Consider the following 20,943-nt stretch of genomic DNA (forward strand, 5'->3'; position numbering starts at 1 on the left):
TGTATGACAAACTTCCAGAGCATGAGGAGGGTGTGTCTCACAAGAACTGTTACTGGAAATGGAAAAATCTGCAGCATACCGTAACTACAGCTACATGTATAGACAGTCAGCTGCAGAAACAAATCCAGTCCGAAATGAATAAAAACAGAGCACTTATAGAAAGGATTTTGGATGTGACACTGTACTTAGCATCTAATAATAATCTGATGATCTTGATGATGTGCATAATGGAGATTACCTAGGCTTACTTGAGCTGTTGTCAAATTATGACCCACTATTACGTGTGCACTTACAGAAAGTCAGAGACAAAAAGAAAGGAGCACGACTGACTCATTACCTCAGCTCTGAGAGCAAAAACGACTTCATAGGAATATGTGGTCAAAGGGTTTTGAAAGCAGTACTTTATGAAAGAGAATGCAAATCCAGACATTTCCCATACTGGGCAAAATGTATTATTGGTGAGATATGTACACAAAGATAAAGTTCAGGGAACAGGTGACTGGGAAATAATTGAATGTTTTCTTGAATTTAAAGACTTTGCTAGAAAGACAGGCAGTGACATTTCTGAAATGATTTTGAGTGCATTGGAAGGGCATGGTATTGACATAGCAGATTGCCGTGGTCAAGGCTATGATACTGGTGCAAATATGTCATGGAAAGTGAAGGAAGTTCAAGCACACATACTGCAAAATAATCCACTGGACACATACTCACCTTGTGCCTCCCACACTCTTAATCTTGTGGGTGTACATGCAGCTCAGTCGTGCCCAGAAGTATCAACCTTTTTGGCTGTGGGAATTGTCTTTACAATCTGTTCAGTTCCAGCCCAGAGAGATGGGCCATTCTCAAGGAAAAGACTGGCTGCTGTCTTAACCAATTTTCAGACACGCGATGGAGTGCGCGTATTGCTGCGGTCCGACCAGTGTCAACTAATTTACCATCTATCATCAAGGCTCTAAACATGCTTCTTGTTACCTGCAGCCTGACACACAAAGCCAAATCTGAGGCAAAAGGTCTGAAAAGCTACTTCATGTCTTTCAAGGCAATCTTCCTGCTCACTTTCTGGGTAAAGGTTTTGCAGTGTATTGAGAATAGAAGCCTAATTCTTCAGTCAGGAAATATTTCTCTGGACACTGAATCAGCTCACATTAATAAGGCACTACAGGAAGAAATACAGGCTCTTTGTAATCAGTGGGACACTCTTCTGGCAGAAGCCTCCATGGTGGCAAATGAAATGGGTGTAGCTCCTCAGCTTCACAGTGAACAGAGGAGTCACCAGAAATAAAGAAAACGTTTCCCTGATGAGAATGAAGATGACATAGCAAATGAACAGAAGTCAGACACTGGATTTTGCAACAGTGTTTTATGTGGCTCTGGATGGTATAATCAGTCATTTGGACATGCGATTGCAGCTATATGCAAGGAGTTTTCATCAATACTTACATTTAGGAAAATGACTGAAAAGCAAATGTGTGTATCTTGCCACAAATTGAGAAAGAATTACTCCAAAGATCTCACAGATGGATTTGAAAATGAAGTGTGACATTATTAGACAATATATGGTGCCACTTTTTCAGATGGTCTTTCTCCTGTAGAGCTCCTAAATGACATCCACAAGATGCAGCTACAGAGCATTTTTGGAGAGGTGTGCATTGAATTGCGAATGTCTGTAACATTTGCTGTGGGTGAACGTGCCTTCAGTAAGCCGAAACGTATAAAGAACTATCTAAGATCTACAATGTGCCAAGACAGGTTGAACAGCCATGCCATCCTTTCAATTGAAAACCAGTTAGCTAGAAAATTAAACTTTAAAGGCACTGTAAATTAGTTTGCTCACAAGAAGGCTTGACGCTGGGCTATTGGAGCAGTGTAACCTCTGAGTTTTGTTTAGAGGGAACAAACACAAGGTCAAATGCCTTAACATGTTCTACACAAGCCTGCACGGGGACGGGCAAAATACTGTTTCAGAGTATTTTCTGCTATGGTGTATCCCCTGTTGAACTTACTCAGGAATGCCCACATAATGTCTTGACACTACAGTTGTAATTTCACATATGCTTGTTCTCTGTAGGTACCACATTTATGCCTGCACCCCACATAGTTCAGGATTTATTTTTATTTTAGGTATGCTATTTAGGCATTTATTTAGGAATTATGCATAGGGCAGAAGAGGGTTAGCCTTGTTTATAAGAATTGGTAATACATTCTTTAATCTGAAACATGGATCATTAGTCATTTCTTCATTAAAACTGACTACAATACCATATATTAAAAAATATGTCACCAATTGTGTAGTTATTTATAATAAAGCATCATAAAAATCTCAAGACACAGACAGCTTTTGTTAACATTAGGAACCAAAATGTTTTGCAGTAATATTAATATAGGCAAAGGATGAAGGTGGAAACTAGAATCTGTACAATTGTAGTATAGAGCAGCAGAAGCTTATAGTTAGTACATTTAATAACACATACTGTTCAGTACGTTATTTTAATCTGAAACATTCTTATTTCTATGTTAGGGGCCCGGTAGTTGTTAATTTCACGGGGCTCCAAAATTCTGGCAACGCCCCAGGCTTGGAGTGTACAGTACTTCACAAAGATCCCAAGTCAGTCTGCACTTCTGACAGCTACAAAAACATCTCAAATAGTATTCCCTCATTAATAAGTTTGCAAATACTCTATACTAAAATATAAGCTAATTTATCTGCAAATAAAAAAGACTGAGCCGTAAGTGGGTATCATGCTCATTCTGGTACTCACATAAAGTTCCCTCACAGAGACGGTATGAAATACTGATATGAGAAAGATACATTCTCTATACAATTTGTGTCAATGCAAAGTGTGGGTGCAATTATCCTTTTGTTGGAACATCAGAAGAAAAGGAATATGAAAAGGGAAATATGGATAAGACACTGTACCTCTGCAAACATAGCATCAATTATCCGGGACATGAGTCTGTTGACACCAGGAAGAGAAGCTGCTGCTTCAGCAACAGTTTACGGGATCCTAATACATTTAAAAAAATCCTAAATACTTTTGGGGAACAAGATCTACAGTATCTGCATTCCTCTCAGCACAGCAACAAAGGAATACAGGCACAGTCACCCATGTAGTGGGAGAGTCACTTCGGGGGCTGCCTTACACCCACGGCCACCTATAACGTAGCTATAGAAACTGCTAATATGGAACCATTTATACATTATATATATATATATATATTATAAATAACGGTTAAGCTAACGCAGGCTAATGCGATTAGCATGAGGTTGTAACTAACAAGAAAATTTCCCAGGACATAGACATATCTGATATTGGTTAGAAAGCTTAAATTCTTGTTAATCTACCTGCACTGTCGAATTTACAATAGCTATTACAGTGAAATAATACCATGCTATTGTTTGAGGAGAGTGCACAATTTTGAATATGAAAAGTTATTAATAAACAAATTAGGCACATTTGGGCAGTCTTGATACAACATTTTGAACAGAAATACAATGATCCATTGGATTAATCTAAAACGTTGCACATACACTGCCTCCATCTAGTGGCCAAACTCTGAATTGCACTGTGGCTGGAATAATACATTATGGCCTTTCTCTTTCATTTCAAAGATGATGGTACAAAAAAAATACAAAAGAACGGTTGTTTTTTTCTTTATATTGTATTTTACTAGATCTATTGTGTTATATTCACCTACATTCCTTTTACATTTTCACAAACTTCAAAGTGTTTCCTTTCAAATGGTACCAAGAATATGCATATCCTTGCTTCAGGGCCTGAGCTACAGGCAGTTAGATTTGGGTATGTAATTTTAGGCACAAAAAAAGAAAAAAAGGGTCAGATCCTTAAGAAGGTCCCGACAGTGCACTCACAACATTCATTTAGCATACCACAAAATGAAGCCCTTACAGATGCATCACAATCACATAACTCAACACTGGCAAGCAACACGTCATCCTTGTAAGTGGGTGTAATTGATCTCTCTGGCATCTTTAAGTTGCTTTTCTGGATCTAACTCTGTTTAGAAAACCAAGGCAAATGGGGTGAGATGTTCTGTGAAGTTAAATAGAGTAGCTTTGATGAATCTGCCCAGCAGAGGCTCATCTGTATAGCAACCTAAGAGAGACACACACCTCCAGGCCTTGCCTCAGGCCACAGAGAGCCTCTGGGCCCCAGACACAGGGCCTGCTGGGGGCCACATGTACCCACTCCTCCATGCCAAAACACACACTCCACAGGCAAAACACTGGAGCTACAGCTCTGCAAATCAGTGTAGTTATATCAGATCTAATATTGATTTTGTAATGTACGATAACTATACAGTAAATGTATTACGCCAAAATCATAGTGTACAGTATGATTGTAATCCTATGGCATTCCATATTTTGTTTATCTTTAAAAAATGATGTGTCTTTGTTCTTCTTACATTTGTATTTAACTAAACTGAAAAAAATATAAACGCAACATGTAAAGTGTTGGTCCTATGTTTCATGAGCTGAAAATAAAGATCCCAGAAATGTTACATAGACACAAACATCTTATTTCTGAAAAATGTTGTGCACAAATTTGTTTACATCCCTGTTGGTGAGCCTTTCTCCTTTGCCAAGATGATCCATCCACCTGACAGGTGTGGCATATCATTTAGCTGATTAAACGTCATGATCATTACACAGGTGCACCTTGTGCTGGGTACTATAAAAGGCAACACAATGTCACAACACAATACCACAGATGTCTCAAGTTTTTGGGGAGTGTGCAATTGGCCTGTTGACTGCAGCAATTTCCACCAGAGCTGTTGCCAAAGAACGGAATGTTCAAGGTAGTTTTAGGGAATTTGGCAGTGTGTCCAACCAACCTCACAACCACAGAACACGCTTAACCATGCCAGCCCAGGAACTGCACATCCAGCTTCTTCCAAGGCCCACCCATGGCTGCACCCCTGCCCAGTTATGTGAAATCCATAGATTAGGGTCGAATGAATTTATTTCAATCGACTGATGTCCTTATATGAACTATAACTCAGAAAAATCTTTGAAATTGTTGCATGTTGCGATAATATTTTTGTTCAATATATTTTAATCACATTACGGTATAAAAGTAAATATAAGATGCTGTTAAGGGAAGTGTTGTCACTGTTCTGAACAGCAGGATGCACACTGTGTAACCCATAGAACTTTGAATGAATTTCAGAACTCTGGCACAGCCCATCTGCTTTATGTGTTGTAGTGACTTTGACTGACTGACTGAGTGACACCACTCACCATAGCCAGGGGCACAATGCCCCCCAGGTCTTTCTGGGCAAGCCGGATCTCTGTCTCTGCCTCCTGTATGGTGGCATGGCTGCCCGGGTACTCAACCTGCCACGTGATCCAGCGGCTGCCCAGTGGACCCGGGAAGCTGTCCACCTCCAGATCCACCTGTAGGACCCTCTGGAAACCCACATCTGACCTGCAGCACAGACAAAGAGAGAGATGGGAGAGGATCAATATTTTATGAGAAACTAATGGTGTTTCCATAAGCTCTATCAACACACATTCCTATGACTAAAAATAGTGGCGTCTAATGACTAAATCAATGTCTGTAAACCATGACATTTTAACTCTCTGGTCCTTGGTATGATATGCACTGTTAGCTATTTCTCACAACTCTGTATTGACATGCTGTGTACTGCCCATACAGTTACACAGTTGCTCTGTACAGTAATATATATGAGTCTGTAGCTCAGAGGGAAGCTCCACATAACTGTTACCCTGCTCCAGCCTTGTCTCATAGATTAGACATAACATAATAAGCATAAAATTAACATATGTTATGTTTGATATGGTTACGTAAGACAGATGGTTACTTAAGGAAAAAACAAAAGTAGAATGGTTGGTCGGGGTGGATGGATGGGTGTTTAACATGAACGTCTAGCAACCAAAATGTTGAGAGTTTGAATCTCATCACAGACAACTTTAGCATTTTAGCAACTTTTCAACTACTTACTACTTTTTAGCTATTATGCAACTACTTAGCATGTTATCTAACCCTAACCATAACTTGAACTCTTTTAGCTAACCCTTCCCCTAACCCTAACATTAACTCTTTAACCTAACTCCTAACTTTTAAACATAAACTTAACTAACTACCTTAGCCTAGCTAACGTTAGTAAGCTAGCTACTGTTAGCCTCCTAGCTAGAAATCGTAACATATCATACGTTTTGTAAATTTCTACCTTGTACGTTTTGCAAATTCATAACATACAATACAAATTGTAATTCAAAACATATCATACAAAATGGGTGATGGACTTCCACAAATTAATACATACCATACGAAATGTAACATATCACACTAAATGGAGCCTCTCAGATTTACGTACAGAATAATACAGGTGCCTGCTCTGGACATGAAGGCTTGGGTGTTTACCACTGCCCTTGTTTGCAAAAGTACAATATGAATATATATAATTGTATGCAAGGAGAATATACGGCAGGGCAGACAAATGGAGAGCATTCATAATATAATTTCCCAGTGACAGTCTCCGGTGCTCAGAGTTTAAATATAGCCAGGAGGAAGCAAAGGTCAGCTTTACACAGGAGCAGGAGGAGAATGGAAATGGCACCAGATCTGTTAGCCATGTCTTGTGTGTCAAATGGCAGGGCTCAGGGCCAATACATTTCACACAGTGTCTCCGAAGCGCACTGGCACTAAACAACATCTCCTTCATTTGAGGCTTGCCAGAAAGAAAGAGATATTGAAATAGATAAATATGCACTCTCTCTAAAGCTTCCTTTATGCTGCTTGGACAACGACGCCAGTTTGTCTACAGTGCATATGGCACATGGCACCCTTTCCAGCATAAATTTCCCTTTTTTATTGTTGTGATGAACAAAGAACAACAAGCAACAAGCATTGTACTTCGAGAAAAGACATCTGAGCAAATATATAATGCTCTCAATTATGAATGTGACTCAGAAAACAGGAAAACGCCTCCCGAGTGACTAAAGCACTGCATCCCAATGCTAGAGGTGTTAGTACACACCCAGGTTCGATCCCAGGCTGTGTCGCAGCTGGCCGCGACCGCGAGACCCATGAGGCGGCACACAATTGGCCCAGCGTTGTCCGGGTTAGGGGAGAGTTAGGGATGACCGGGATGTCCTTGTCCCATCGTACTCTAGCGACTCCTGTAGTGGGCCAGGCGCATGCACGCTGACTCCCCCGAGTCTGTACGGGAGTTGCGGAAATGGGACAAGACTGTAACTACCAATTGGATATCACGAAATTGGGGAGAAGGGGTCAAAGTTATACACCAATTAAGAAATCAGGAAAACAATTAATAATAGATCAGGCGTTTTATTTGCTGAAACCTGGGTTTTTGTAAGGCTCACACTCACTCCCTATTCACATATTTTTTTTCACTCAGAGTGAATGAGTGATTTTTTGCGTCCGAGCGCACAACAACCCAATTTCTCCATGAAGCAGAAGTGTGTAGAAATATTTAAAATAACAACCAAATAAGTTGTGCCACATTCCATAACAGAGTAGCAATCAGTGTGGAGAGAGATGGGCTGTGCTGTGCTGTCAGAGCAATGGCATGACAGAAAACTGCCTTACATAACTGCTTCCTCCACAGACAAAACAGATGCCAATTTCAAATCAAATCAAAAGTTATTTGTCACATGCGTGGAAAACAACAGGTGTTGACTTTACTTTGAAATGCTCACAAGCCCTTTCCCAAAAATGCAGTTAAAAAGTCAAAAAAAAAATGTAAAAAATGAAATAGTAACAATGTAAAATAACAATAACAAGGTTATTTACAAGGTGTACCGGTACCGAGTCAATGTGTAGGGGTACGAGGTAGTTGAGGTAAATGAGGTAATATGTATAATACATATACAGTAGGTAGGGGTAAAAGCAGGACCTGGGTTAAGGGTGGCCCGCCCTACTGTACCTCCTTGCACGTCCAAATAAAATATTGAAATATATTTCTAATTTATTTGACTGAGACGCACACCAACAGAGACGCATCAATCTCAGATAAAGCATCCGAGAGAGCGAAACAGCACAGCACCCCTCTGTCTCTGTATGTGATCAAAATAAACAATCTAAGGGCAATTAGATTCACACAATGACACAATGAATGTGCGGGAGACAGTGAGGCACATTCTGGAGAGCTGAGTGCAAGCATTCTGGAGAGAGATGCCCATATCTTCGCCACACGCCCCTCCCCTTCTTCTTGTCTCAACATTTTATATGATACTCAAGACACATTATCTTCACACATTTGAGATGCTTTTCAATGACAGCCGGAACTCAATAATCAGCTCTTAGGCCTATTGGCACACGCGCTGCCCAAATTTCTGGCTTCCCAAATAGGCATAGGCATAGGCCTATGCACTTGTGATTTGAAACAATCCACAGCTATTTTAAAAAATAAGCTTATTTTCTTATTTTATTTGTCAGCTTTAGGTCTATGCATTTTATTTAGTTGACAATTGAAGTTATAGGTCTACTGCTGCATTGGCCAATAGGCTGTGTTTGAGTTCCATGCGCTAATTTCTATAGCTGCCAATGGATCATGGTGTATCAATGAGTCCATATGGCAAAGGCTGGTGTTCTTGCATTAGTTGAATTTGAACTTTTACATTTGTATTATTTTTATTCAAATTTTTATGATTAAACACATGACAGTAATTTTGAGAAACAAAAACATTACTATTGAAATTAAACTTTTCCACGAAAATGCGCATATAAAAATATTCATAACTGGCACGCAGATAGGTAGAAATGGTAGGATAAATTGTATGCTTCCCCAGACCCATTAACAAAATCCATCCAACTGATTCATTCTGGAGCTGGCCCTGGATAAAAGTTACTAGGAAATCAGGATAGATAATAAACTGAGTAGCAGCAGCATACGTGACTCGTTTCAGGAAACTAGGCATATGTCACTACTTCAAAGGAGAGGCATTTGAATTTTTTTAAATCAAAATGTGTTTTTTTTGGCAGAAATGCCTTTTGGAACATGTAAACTTTCATGTCACTTAATAACAAACTTCTATGCTATCTGTAAATATGGATACAATTGTTAAATTATGAGCCTAGCGGTGGTGTAAAGTACTTAAGTAAAAATACTTTAAAGAACTACTTAAATAGTTTTTTGTGGTATCTGTACTTTAGTATTTATTTTTTGCAACTTTTACTTTTACTCCACTACATTCCTAAAGAAATTAACTTCATTTTTACCCCTTACATTTTCCCTGACACCCAAAAGTACTAGTTACATTTTGAATTATTAGCAGGACAGGAAATTGTCTAATTCACACACTTATCAAGAGAACATCCCCGGTCATCCCTACTGTCTCTGATCTGGCAGACTCACTAAACACAAACACTTCTGATGTCAATGAAGTCTGAGTGTTGAAATGTGCCCCTGGCTATCAGTTTTTAAATGTAATCGTGCCGTCTAGTTTGCTTAATATAAGGAATGCAAAATTATTTATGCTTTTACTTTTGATAAAGTATATTTTAGCGATTTACATTTACTTTTGATACTTAATAACCTCTTGAGACTAGGGGGCAGTATTTTCATTTTTGGAAAAATAACATTCCCAAAGTAAATGGGCTATTTCTCAGGACAAGATGCTAGAATATGCATATAATTGACAGCTTAGGATAGAAAACTCTAAAGTTTCCAAAACTGTAAAAATATTGTCTGTGGGTATAACAGAACTGATATTGCAGGCGAAAGCCTGAGAAATATCCAATCAGGAAGCGACTCTTATTTTGAAACCTCTGCGTTCCTATGCCTCCCTATTGAGCATTGAAAGGGATATCAAACAGATTCCTTTTTCTATGGCTTCCCTAATGTGCCTACAGTCACAATAAATAGTTTCAGGCTTTATTTTGAAATATGAGCGTGAACGACAACATTGCGTCAGTGGTCAGCTGGTGGCTCTCAGAGTGATTTGTGCGTAATAGACAAAGGCGGCCATTGATCCTCTCGCTCCTACTAAGAAGCCAATTGTCCTGGTTGATATATTATCAAATAGATATTTGAAAAACACCTTGAGGAATGATTATAAAAAATGTTTGCCATGTTTCTGTCGATATTATGGATCTAATTTGGAATATTTTTCGGCGTTGTCATGACCGCAATTTCCGGTGGATTTCTCAACAAAACGTTAAGAACAAACGGAGGTATTTCGGCTGTAAAAATAATCTTTATGCAACAAAATTAACATTTGCTGTCTAACTGGGAGTCTCGTGAGTGAAAACATCCGAAGCTCATCAAAGGTAAACGATTTAATTTGATTGCTTTTCTGATTTTCATGACCAAGCTGCCTGCTGCTAGCTGGACATAATGCTATGCTAGGCTATCGATAAACTTACACAAATGCTTGTCTTGCTTTGGCTGTAAAGCATCATTTCAAAATCTGAGATGACAGGGTGATTAACAAAAGGCTAAGCTGTGTTTCACTATATTTCACTTGTGATTTCATGAATATGAATATTTTCTAGTAAGATTTTTTGTCCGTTGCGTTATGCTAATTAGTGCAGTTGAAGACAATTCTCCCGGATCCGGGAGGGGTAGTTTCAAGATTAAGTACATTTAAAAGCAACTACTTTTAGACTTTTACTCAAGTAGTATTTTAATGGGTGACTCACTTTTACTTCAGTCATTTTAATTAAGGTATCTTTACTTTTACTCAAGTATGACAATTGGGTACTTTTTCCATCACTGGAGCCTAGTTGATTTAACCTAGGAAAAGACAGGAACCTTCCCGCTAGCCATGATTGTCTGAGATATTGTGTGAGCTGGACATGCCGAGAGATGAGTTTGGAATGGTCTGCCATGTAGAACACTTCTTTCTGTCTATGACATGAGTTGGTCAGTATGTGTAGGTAATCCTTTCTAACGCTGCTTTTTCTTTAAAGATATCACGTAGTAGATCTGCAAGTGTTGCTCTGCCCTTTCTGGAGTACCAAGTTTTGAAATCAGTGGAATGCCCAGTGTAATTAGGATATTTATAGCTAAGGATATTGGGAAAATGGCTTTGATTGCAAATATGTAGAGGGAGTCAAAAAGAGAACACACAGAAGGCTGTTGTATAAAACACCTGTCTCCGGATTACAACTTCAAACTAAGGGCAACCATGGCATCCGTGACAGGGAGGGAGAAGCGTTCATCCACGTATACGGGTAAAAGAGTCTAGCAAGCTAAATTGTCACATATTATACATTTCTAATTTTGTCCGAAAGTTGTTATCTTTGCAAGTTAAAACATAATGTTAGCTAGCTAGCCAACATTAGCTGGCTGTTTTGCTAGCTAACATTACGTGTATGATCTGTGAATAACTATTATTCGTATCTCAGAGCCAGCTAACAATGAACCTGGTTGGTTAGATACTTGCAATTTCATGCCGGGTAGTAATGTTATGAGTTGGGATTATGGTTCCTTGTTTGGCTAGCTAGCTACATGTCCAAACAAAATACTCCATATGCAGTAACCATTTCACTGTACCATTTACACCTTCTGTATCCTGTGCATGTAACAAATAAGCTTTGATTTGATTTGATATAGTATGTGTTTACCAGAGATGGTAATGTGAAGAACAACATGACCTGCACCAAAGTCAAATTAGGATATAACGTTAGGCCCACGAGACAGTGTCCAAGTTCTAAAATGCTCTGGTAGAATTCCCTGTTATTATTTCATCATACAACCGTAAGCTATTTTCTGTGATTGGCTCGCCATTAACTTGTAAATAATTCTCTTGTTTTGAGTTTATTTTCCTGTAATAATGAATACAAATTAGCTAGTGAAGACATTGTCAGCTATATGATATGGTCATTATTTGAACTGGCTAGCCATCTAACAATCTAACAAGCTTATAAAGTTGCTTTTAGTTGCCTGGTGTGCTAGATTGACATATACTAAATTCATTTTTAAACGGGCGGGTTTATTGGTGTTAAAATTCTCCAGTTATGCAATTTTTGACAACCAGGCTGCTAATGTCATGCAGCCTGTAGTTTTTATGTGTATACTTCACAACGACAAGTTTGATGTCAGATGACAATAGAATGTTCATGATGTCACTCCATCAACTGTCAATAGATGTAATATAAACCAGCCTTTAGTCTTGACATCTTTGGTTGTTTAGTACATGGCTTCACATGCGAATCCTTAAAGAGATGTATGGGGCTAAGGCTTAAGAAAGTGTGAACAATGCTGAATGGGTGTAGACAAAGAAAAGCTGTCCAAGTAGGTGTACCAAAACACTCAAGGGCCATTTTCTCAAAAGTGGGGTTACAAGTTTATCAGCTTTCAAAGCAGAATTACTTTCCCATTGTTCCTTAACTGTAGTGTATGATATACAAGTTTGATAAAGTCTGTACTTTAATCCAATGTAAAAAAACACAATTTAAATGTTGCTACTTAAGACCGAATCGAGCTGGCCGGTCACATATGTGATGAGTATGAAAGTGTGTTCAATGTTTGAGTCAGTTGAGGCTCCCCAGAGGAGGAAGGGGAGGACCATCCTCCTCAGTGAATTCCATTAAAAAGTTATCCTTTTCAGATTAAAACACACTGTTTTGCAACAAAGGTCTACAGTAGCTTCAGCAACACTTTGTAGGGTAACACCATGGTGTAGCCAGAGAATGGCTTGCTTCTGTCCTCTTATGCGTACATTGAATTCAATGCAAAACTTAGGAGGCTCATGATTCTCACCCCCTTCCATAGACTTACACAGTAATTATGAGAACCTCCGGAGGACGTCCTCCAACCTATCAGAGTTTTTGCAACATGTACTGACATGTTGTCCACCCAATCGAAGGATCAGAGAATGAATCTAGTACTGAAAGCATACGCTACAGCTAGCTAGCACTGCAGATCATAAAATATGGTGACTAGTTAACTCAAAGAGAGAGAAAGACAATAGTTTTCAACAAATACATTTCTACCAAAATTAAGAAGAGAGAGAGAGAGATATTTAAGTAGCTATATTTGGTTGAATTTTAAAAAAAACTTCACTTAGCAAGCAAATGCAGCTAGCTAGTTTAGCCTACTTAAACATCTGGCTCAAACAGAGAGGCATGCTATGTTAGCTAGCTGGCTATAGAACCAATACTGGAACTCTTCTAAATCAAGGTAAGCTTTTGGTTTAATTCATTTATTAACACCGTGGTCCGTTGGTGTAACTGCTAAACTGCTTTCTGACTGTACACTGTACTGCATGATTGCAGCGGGTTTACTAACGCTAGTTGTAGTAGTTCTAGTTGACTATGATGTGACAACGATGTAGGCTGTGTTTAGCGGTTAGCAGTCATGATATGTAGGTTTGGCTTGGAAAAGTATTTTCGCCTGGTCACAGACAGCTGATGTGTTGTGCACTGAAGTCCACAAGCGAAGGGAGGAGGAGAGTGTGTAGATAGTTGCAAGAAGGAATTATATATACAATGAGCAAAATGATCATGCTGTTTTTATGTGGCCGCTATGGAAGTGAACTGTTTGCGTGTGATCAGAGGTGTATTCATTCCACCGATGCTGTTGAAAAACATTTCTTAAAACAGATGCAAATGGAAGGAAACAGGGATAAACATACCTTACTTTGTCCAATAGAAACTCACATTTGTTTTCACCCTAGATCAGCTAGATGCAGGCAATAGTTTTCAAGGCAGTATTGATTGTGTCACTGTATGTCACCTTGATTACTCAAAATTCTCTCTACCTGTGCACCTGTGTTGAAAACATTCAATCATAGGCTAGGTTGAGGCAACCTCATGATGGGTGCAGGGAAATTTGAGTATCATGTAGTAGCCTAAACCTGTCAATGTTATATTGAGCTGGGTGAATGGAATATCAATAACAGTGTACATAGAGCCAGTGCAAGAAAAAAAGTGGGTCAATGCAATCGACCGGTTGGTGACCACTGAAGTAAAGTCAAACTAATAAAAGTGACTGAGGAGCAGCAGGATATGGCAAGCTACACTTTTAGAAAAAAAGGGTTCCAAAAGGGTGAACTTAAACACTGAAAGAATAAAAAATTAATAATTCTCTCCGCAAATTATTCTGCACAGGAACAGAAGATGATTTCAGGTTTTTGATATAGATGCCAAATATTGCCCTCCCTATGGCATATCAAAGGTGGCTGTGAAAATTAAGGACTTTACGAGGTTTAATTTTCCTTTGAATATACAGTAGCACACCAGCTTCTGAGATATCAGGAAGATATGATGCCAGATGACAGTTTTCTTTGTTCTCTGAGCTTATCATTAACACACAGACATTTAGCAATTTTGTCAATCAAAAAAATCTGACTACAATAAAAAGAGCAGAGAAACATTTTTGAGTAATGAAGCCCTTAGAAAAATAGATAAGATAGGAGAGGGGAGGATATGGGAGGAGAATAGAGATTGTGACGAAAGAGGAAATATTGAGGAAAAGAGAAATTCATATATCTACATGCACATATTATTTTGGCCCTTTGACTTTGATGACACCACCTTGTTCATACGAGCAGTGGAAACAAATGGCAACAGCTACTGTGAAATGAGTCCTGGTGAGCAGCTTGTCAGTGGATATTAACACTGGATAGACTGGTAGGGGAGGTCTACCATGCAGGTGAGTGTAGATAAGCCTGAAAAAACATTAGTTTACACCATAGTAACACTCACTGTGAGTCACTGAATAGGAACGCCGCTATATAGTTTAAATACAGCGTGAAAGTGTCCGTGTGTTATGTGCTAATATTCGACAGACCATGTAAGCTGTCAGAATGCGATGCATTTAATTAAATAAAGTACACGTAAAGGACAAGTTCACTTTTTTTTACCAAATCTCTTTTCAGATGTAAATGTATACGGCATGTTACAGAAGTGTCCAGGCACTTTTTTTGCGATTTCACTTGGTTTTGAGAAACTTACCTCACCAGCAATAGACTTCCTCATTGCTTGTTCTGCAGTATGGGGGCTACGGAAAAACATTAACAAAAGCTCCAAAAACACCCAAACACGTCCTTTTAGAAACGGCAAAGCTCTCAGTATAGTGATGCAGGTCTTTAGATGTTGTACACATGAAAATGTGTAATTCCGAACTTTATCCACAACGTCGAATTCCACTTTGTTGGAGTCGAGCGATGTTTTTCCATGTGCCAGCATGCGCATTCTTTCTCGTTCCAATTGTGGTGATATGAGAAATGAGAAAGCACACGCATATATTGCTGGTGGTGTAAGTTTCTCAAGTGAAATAGCAACAAAAGAAAGTGTCTGGACACTTCTATGACATGCCATTTACATGCCATTTAAAACAGAGATTTGCTATAAAAAAGAATTACTGGTAAAGGAGATACTGTACCTTACTTCATTTGGCCAATAAACCACTAGTTTTCATGGATGGTCGGGGCAGGAGAGGAAGGCTGAAAATACTATTTTATCTTCTATTTATTTTCTATTTATCAATAGATGGCTTGCTGTAACACTGCATGTACAGTTCCATTGTTACAGTCCAGGCTCTGCTGATGTGTTGCTACTGTTGCACTTGACCCATGTCAAATCAAATCAAAGTTGATTTGTCACGTGCACAGGATACAGGGTGTAATGTGTACAGTGAAAAAGTCTACTTGCAAGAATTCCTCAACAGTACAGTACACTTTATAAAAAATATGAACAAATAAATAATACAAAGTAGTAAACATTTGTGAGAGATACTGGTCCAATGTCCTAATGAATTAAAGATACACGAAGAGAGATCCATCTAGGACTATTCCTCAAAACTTCTGTCTGTTATCAAATCAAAATCAAATCAAATCAAATGTTATTGGTCACATACACATGGTCAGCAGATGTTAATGTGAGTGTAGTGAAATGCTTGTGCTTCTAGTTCCGACAGTGCAGTAATATCTAACAAGTAATCTAACAATTCCCCAACAACTACCTAATACACACAAATCAAAAGGAGGTGACTGAGATTATGTACATATAAATATATGGATAAGCGATGGCCGAGCGGCATAGGCAAGGTGTAATAGATGTTATAAAATGCGGTATATACATACGATATGAGTAATGTAAGATATGTAAACATTATTAAAGTGGCATTATTTAAAGTGGCATTGCTTAAAATGACTAGTGATCCGTTTATTAAAGTGTCCAGTGATTAGGTCTCAACGTCGGCTGTTTAGCAGTCTGATGGCCATGAGATAGAAGGTATTTTTCAGTCTCTCGGTCCCAGCTTTGATGCACTTGTACTGACCTCGCCTTCTGGATGGTAGCCATGTGAATAGGCAGTGGCTCGGGTGGTTGTTGTCCTTGATGATCTTTTTCGACTTCCTGTGACATCGGGTGCTGTAGGTGTCATGGAGGGCAGGTAGTTTGACCCCGCTGATGCGTTGTGCAGACCGCACCACCCTCTGGAGAGCCTTGCGGTTGAGGGCGGTACCGTTGCTGTACCAGGCTGTGATACAGCCCGACAGGATGCTCTCGATTGTGCACTTGTAAAAGTTTGTCAGGGTTTTGGGTGACAAGCCAAATTTCTTCAGCCTCCTGAGGTTGAAGAGGCTCTGTTGTGCCTTCTTCACCACACTGTCTGTGTGGGTGGACCATTTTAGTTTGTCTGTGATGTGTACGCCGAGGAACTTAACTTTCCACCTTCTCCACTGCTGACCCTTTGATGTGGATAGGGGGTGCTCCCTCTGCTGTTTCTTGAAATCCACGATCATCTCCTTTGTTTTGTTGACGTTGAGTGAGAGGTTGTTTTCCTGACACCACACTCCGAGGGCCTCACTGTAGGCTGTCTCGTCGTTATTGGTAATCAAGCCCACTACTGTTGTGTCATCTGCAAACTTGATGATTGAGTTGGAGACGTGCATGGCCACGCAGTCTGGGGTGAACAGGGAGTACAGGAGGGGGCTGAGCACACATCCTTGTGGGGTCCCAGTGTTGAGGGTCAGCAAAGTGGAGATGTTGTTTCCTACCTTCACCACCTGGGGGCGGCCCGTCTGAAATTCCAGAACCCAATTGCACAGAGTAGTTTAGTTATCACATTTAGTTCAGTTATCTTAGCCTTCTTGGGTACAGGAACAATGGTGGCCATCTTGAAGCATGTGGGGACAGCAGACTGGGATAGGGAGTGATTAAATATGTCCGTAAACACACCAGCCAGCTGGTCTGTGCATGCTCTGAGGACGCGGCTAGGGATGCTGTCTGGGCCAGCAGCCTTGCGAGGGTTAACATGTTTAAATGTTTTACTCACGTCGGCCACAGAGAAGGAGATGGGAGGGGGCGCAGTCCTTGTTAGCGGGCTGTGACGGTGGCACATGTGTTATCCTCAAAGCGGGCAAAGAAGGTGTTTACTTTGTCTGGAAGCGTGACGTTGGTGTCCGTGACGTGGCTGGTTTTCTTTTTACAGTCCATGATTTCCTGTAGACCCTGCCACATACATCTCGTGTCTGAGCCTTTGAATTGCAACTCCACTCTGTCCCTGTGTCGGCATTCTGTTTGTTTGATTGCCTTGCGGAGAGAATAACTACACTGTTTATATTCAGCCATATTCCCAGACCTCTTTCCAAGGTTAAATGCGGTGGTCCGTGATTTCAGTTTTGCGCGAATGCTGCCATCCATCCACGGTTTCTGGTTAGGGTAGGTTTTAATAATGACAGTGGGTACAACATCTCCAATGCACTTCCTTATAAACTCACTCACCAAGTCAGCGTATAGATTGATGTTGTTCTCTGAGGCTGACCAGAACATATCCCAGTCTGCGTGATCCAAAAAATATTGGATTCCGATTGGTCAGACCAGCGTTGAATGTTTCTAGTCACTGGTACATCCTGTTTGAGTTTCTGCCTATAAGACGGTAGGAGCAAGATGGCGTTGTGGTCTGATTTGCCGAAGGGAGGGCGGGGGAGGGCATTGTATGCATTGCGGAAGTTAAAATAGCAGTGATCGAGTGTATTACCTTCGCTAGTACTGCAATCAATATGCTGATAGAATTTAGGTAGTCTTGTTCTCAAATTTGCTTTCTTAAAATCCTCAGCTACATTAAATGCAGCCTCAGGATATATGGTTTCCAGTTTACATAGAGTCCAGTGAAGTTCTTGAGGGCCGTCGTGGTGTCTGCTTGAGGGGGAATGTACACAGCTGTGACGATAACTGACGAGAATTCTCTTGGGAGGTTATATGGCCCTCAGTTGATTGTAAGGAATTCTAGGTTGGGTGAGCAGAATGACTTGAGTTCCTGTATGTTGTTATAATTACACCATTTAAAAAAAATGTTACCTTTATTTTACTAGGCAAGTCAGTTAAGAACAAATTCTTGTTTTCAATGACGGCCTAGGAACAGTGGGTTAACTGCCTGTTCAGGGGCAGAACGACACATTTGTACCTTGTCAGCTCAGGGATTTGAACTTGCAACCTTCCGATTACTAGTCCAACACTCTAACCACTAGGCTACCCTGCCACCCCATGAGTTGTTAATCATGACGCATACACCCCCGCCCTTCCCGGTGGCTGAACCGATTCCGAAAACATATCCCGAGAGAGCCATGTTTCCGTGAAATAGAGAATGTTACAATCTCTGATGTCTCTCTGGAGGGCAACCCTTGCTCGAATTTTGTCTACCTTGTTGTCAAGAGACTGGACATTGGTGAGTAGTATACTTGGGAGCAGTGGGCGATGTGCACGTCTACGTCTGACCAGGAGGCCACTCCATCTGCCCCTTCTGTGCCGCCGTTGTTTTGGGTCGGTTCCTGGGATTAGATCCATTGTCCTGGGTGGTGGTCCAAACAGAGAATCCACTTTGGGAAAGTCGTATTCCTGGTCATAATGTTGGTAAGTTGACGTCGCTCTTATATCCAATAGTTCTTCCCGGCTGTATGTAAGAAGACTTAAGATTTCCTGGTGTAACAATGTAAGACATAATACATAAAAAAACGAAATACTGCATAGTTTCCTAAAGACTAGAAGCAAGGTGGCCATCTCTGTCGGCGCCATTTTGCAAAGTTAATCACAGGCATCACAGGGGGACCAGCTCCCTCCCTCCAGACCCTGGGACAGACAGTCTCTCAGACTTCCAGCATGGACTCTACTTAATTTACACCAAAGGCCGTTGGATGTGTTCCATACGGCTGGGCTGATAATCACTTGTAAACTGGCTGTGTTGTTCTACTGAGGCGGGGCCATGTCTGAGCCAGGTCACACAGACAGGCAGTCAAGCCAACAGCACCACAGAGACACGTTTGGGAAGAGCTAGATAAGGGTTGTGGAGGACTGAGGAAAGAGCAGCTGGCAGGCTGGCTGAGATGAGATGGGAAGCTGGAGAGAGAGCTGACAAAACTGAGAGTCCTCACTCTGGCATGGAGAGGAGAGGAGACAGGCTACACACAGGACAGGCCATCTCAAACCTCTCATTCTCTCAATCACTAAAACAAAGCATTACCAGCAGGGGTGAAATAAACATGTTGATAAGACCCAGCCATCACATATATTAAAACAACATTCTGCTATTCACAATGATACAGGTACTCATTTCATGCTAAAAACAAGTCCTTTACAAACAACAGTATGTGGTTCATGGTGTATTGTTCTGGTACTTCTGATATGGTCTGAAACTCACATTTGAGATACCTGAGCGATTTCAGTCACACACAGCTAACAAAAGCCTATCTTGGTAAGAGGAGGCTAGCTATTGAGTGTTTAAGCCCCAAGGAGTCTAAAGAAATAAAGATTTAAATGTCACCAAGAATAAACTGATTGAACAAATAAAACTGTCCTTCCTGAGGTAATTCATTTCTTGCAGTCCTCTCTAGAGAAAGACCATAATTGAAACTGGCTCTATTGTCCTATTATCAGAGCCAATGTTTCACTGTGACACTGTCATTTAATCTCTGAGAGATGTGATAGGTGCTTCTGTGTTTTCTCCCTTACACTGCTGGGGCTTACACTGCTACGCAACCATCATAGGTGTGTGTGTGTGTGTGTGTGTGTGTGTGTGGAGGGTGGAATTTTTCATGAATGTGTTTCATGAAAACTACATAGCTAATTGGACATTGAGAAGCCAGGATGCAACCACACATAGCACCACACAGTCTGTAAGAGATGGGGAAATGAGGTGTCAGAGGCCAGTGTGAGATGTGGTGATGGACATATCCTGCACACAGTCAGTAGAATAGAAGCACCACACTATACTACATCACACTACAGGAAGGCTTTGAAGGGGGCCTCTTGCAAACTCCACAGCACTTGTGAATTCAAAAAATAATCAAATTTAGGGCTCCAGTGGTGCTAGAAAACACTACCCTGAAATGTCTGCTGTTCCCATGCTCATCCGGGTGGAACAGTGATCTATCAGCCCTCTGCAACACAACACACACACACACACACACACACACACACACACACACACACACACACACACACACACACACACACACACACACACACACACACACACACACACACACAGAGTAACGTATTTATTCTGAGAGGAGGGCTCCTCACACATGCAAGATAACCTGTCATATTCGATCAGGAATCAATAGTTCACAAACATCACCTTGCTTTACTACATTTTTATAAATCCACAATATTTGAAGATAGGATACAGGCATTATGGGAATTATATTATATGACTAATACAGAGACTATAAAAAGTGCTCAGAAATTGTGTAGACCACGTTTTTATGAATTCCTGGATGTATTGTATAATATAACCTGTGGCTAAAAAGGTAATTTTATTTCACATAAATTATGCAATACGCTAACTGCCAATTACTCACTACTGTCATTCACCTGCTTGCTGACTGATTCTGTGCTTCAGAGTCATCTGGCTTGTCTCTGAGCAAAGCTACCGGCAGTCATAAATATGCAAACAACTCTAGCAGAAGTGAAGTGCTAGCAAAACTGTAATTTTCTATTTCCTTATCTCAGCAAATTAAATCAATGGAAGTCACATGTGAAA

At 40.3% G+C, this 20,943-nt stretch overlaps 1 protein-coding gene across 1 annotated transcript in view; it reads right to left on the minus strand.

The window, feature by feature from the left end:
* Positions 1–20,943, minus strand: part of LOC112248416 (transmembrane protein 132C-like) — a 196,302-nt gene that overhangs the window by 57,940 nt on the left and 117,419 nt on the right. Inside the window, exon 4 of the mRNA XM_024417419.1 lies at positions 5,264–5,450. Coding sequence (XP_024273187.1) covers positions 5,264–5,450 — 187 coding nt within the window. The remainder of the gene's footprint in view (positions 1–5,263; positions 5,451–20,943) is intronic.

The sequence above is a fragment of the Oncorhynchus tshawytscha genome, linkage group LG04 (assembly GCF_018296145.1).
Source record: "Oncorhynchus tshawytscha isolate Ot180627B linkage group LG04, Otsh_v2.0, whole genome shotgun sequence".
NCBI lineage: Eukaryota > Metazoa > Chordata > Actinopteri > Salmoniformes > Salmonidae > Oncorhynchus > Oncorhynchus tshawytscha.